The sequence below is a fragment of the Chaetura pelagica genome, unplaced genomic scaffold (assembly GCF_000747805.2).
Source record: "Chaetura pelagica isolate M959 unplaced genomic scaffold, ChaPel_1.0 scaffold1063, whole genome shotgun sequence".
NCBI lineage: Eukaryota > Metazoa > Chordata > Aves > Apodiformes > Apodidae > Chaetura > Chaetura pelagica.
In genome coordinates this window covers 2076-3580 of record NW_009952592.1, presented here as the reverse complement: position 1 = coordinate 3580, position 1505 = coordinate 2076, and the positions used below count along the sequence as shown (strand labels likewise).

Here is a 1505-nt window from a genome sequence, read left to right as displayed (position 1 = left end):
CGCCCCTGTGTGAAGCCACCGAGGCACAATAAAACCCACACGCAAACCTGTTGCCTCCATGGGGACTGGCATGGGGTCAGTGCAGGGCCAGGGGGACACAGGGATGGGGGGACAGAACGAGGTGTGGGGGAGGGACAACTCCACATGGAAATGGGACAGGACATGAGGCCACTACAACACACAGAAGGACAGTGGGACATTAAAGGGAACAGGGGCAGAGGTACACCAAGACATAGGGAAGCATGGAGAACAAGGATGGGGACAAACACACTGGTACAGAGATGACATTTCAGCAGCCAGACATCCTGAGGGTGCCATAAAGGGAACAAGGATGGCCCTGGACATCCCGGGTCCCCATGTCAGGGCAGCGCCAAGCCCAGGCTGAACCCCTCAGAGCGCCTGAAATGCTGCACCACATCCCCTGCCCCCTACCCTGCAGGAACACGACAACCAAGCCCACCCTAAAGAGGCCCCTAGGGGGCAACCTAGAGGTGGTGGTAGCCAAGGGTGACAATGTGTCCTAGGGTAGCTGTGAAACCAGAGATTAATTAGGGCTGCTGAGCCTCATTAGGGCCTCAGCATTTCCTGGCCTGCTGGGGGCTTGACCATTCCCACACGCCCCACGGGGCTGTTTCACACCCCACAGACCCCACATGCCCCCGTGCCACCAGTGACAAGGACCCAGAGCTCTGGTCCAGCTCCACAAGGGTGTTTATTCAAGGGCAGCTCAGCCCAAATGCATCCCCCTCCCCACTCTGGCACAGACCTCACCACTGGGATGGGAACAAGTCCCAGTGAGGCTGTGTGAGCCTTCTCCCCGGACCCACCTCAAGAGTGGGGGTCCCATCCCTGGAGTGGGGGGTATGTCCTGGGTCCCTGTGTGAGCTGGAGCCCCAGTGCCCGAAGACAAAAAGGTAGAAAACATTAAGTAAAGAAAACACTATAAAAATGCCATGAAGGGGTGGTGGACCAGGGCCAGGGACATGACCACCCCACTCCCAGGGTCTGGGGCCCTCCCCTGGGGGCCGGGTCTCCCCCACCCCAGGGCCTGGGGCTGTGCCATGGGCAGGGGCTGCCTCGGCCACTACTGGTTGGCAGCTTCACAGGCATCGATCCAGTCGCTGTAGACGTCCACAGGCTCTGACAGGTCTCGGGTGGGGGGGGAAGTTAAGGTGCTAACAGGGTGGCAGAGGGGGGCAGTTCAGGTGGGTGTGGGGGTGGACAAGGATGTTCTGATAAGGATACAGGTGATGGGTGTTTGGAACTCCTCCAGGCAGACGGTGCAGGAGATCACCCCCGTGTTGCGGGCGCGGTCCCTGGGGGCAGCAGGGGACAGGCTCTAACAGGCGACCCACGGCAGTTCTCCCCTCCCGGGCTGCAGCCCCCTCCCAGCAGTGCCCCCCCCCCGGTCCCCTGCTCACATTTTGACGTCGCAGGACTTCTCGTGGTTGCAGAAGGGGCAAGTGAACTGCGTCTCCAGTGTCCCCGTCATCCTCTTCTTGGGC

The 1505-nt window shown here is 60.7% G+C and overlaps 1 protein-coding gene across 1 annotated transcript in view; it reads right to left on the bottom strand.

Annotated features, from left to right (window-relative positions):
* Positions 1 to 1084: 1084 nt before the first annotated feature.
* Positions 1085 to 1505, bottom strand: part of ELOF1 (elongation factor 1 homolog (S. cerevisiae)) — a gene marked incomplete at its 5' end in the record, with an annotated part of 2303 nt that continues 1882 nt past the window's right edge. The window contains 3 exons of the mRNA XM_009993671.1: positions 1085 to 1149; positions 1246 to 1316; positions 1422 to 1498. Of these exons, the coding sequence (XP_009991973.1) occupies positions 1085 to 1149; positions 1246 to 1316; positions 1422 to 1498 (213 nt within the window). The remainder of the gene's footprint in view (positions 1150 to 1245; positions 1317 to 1421; positions 1499 to 1505) is intronic.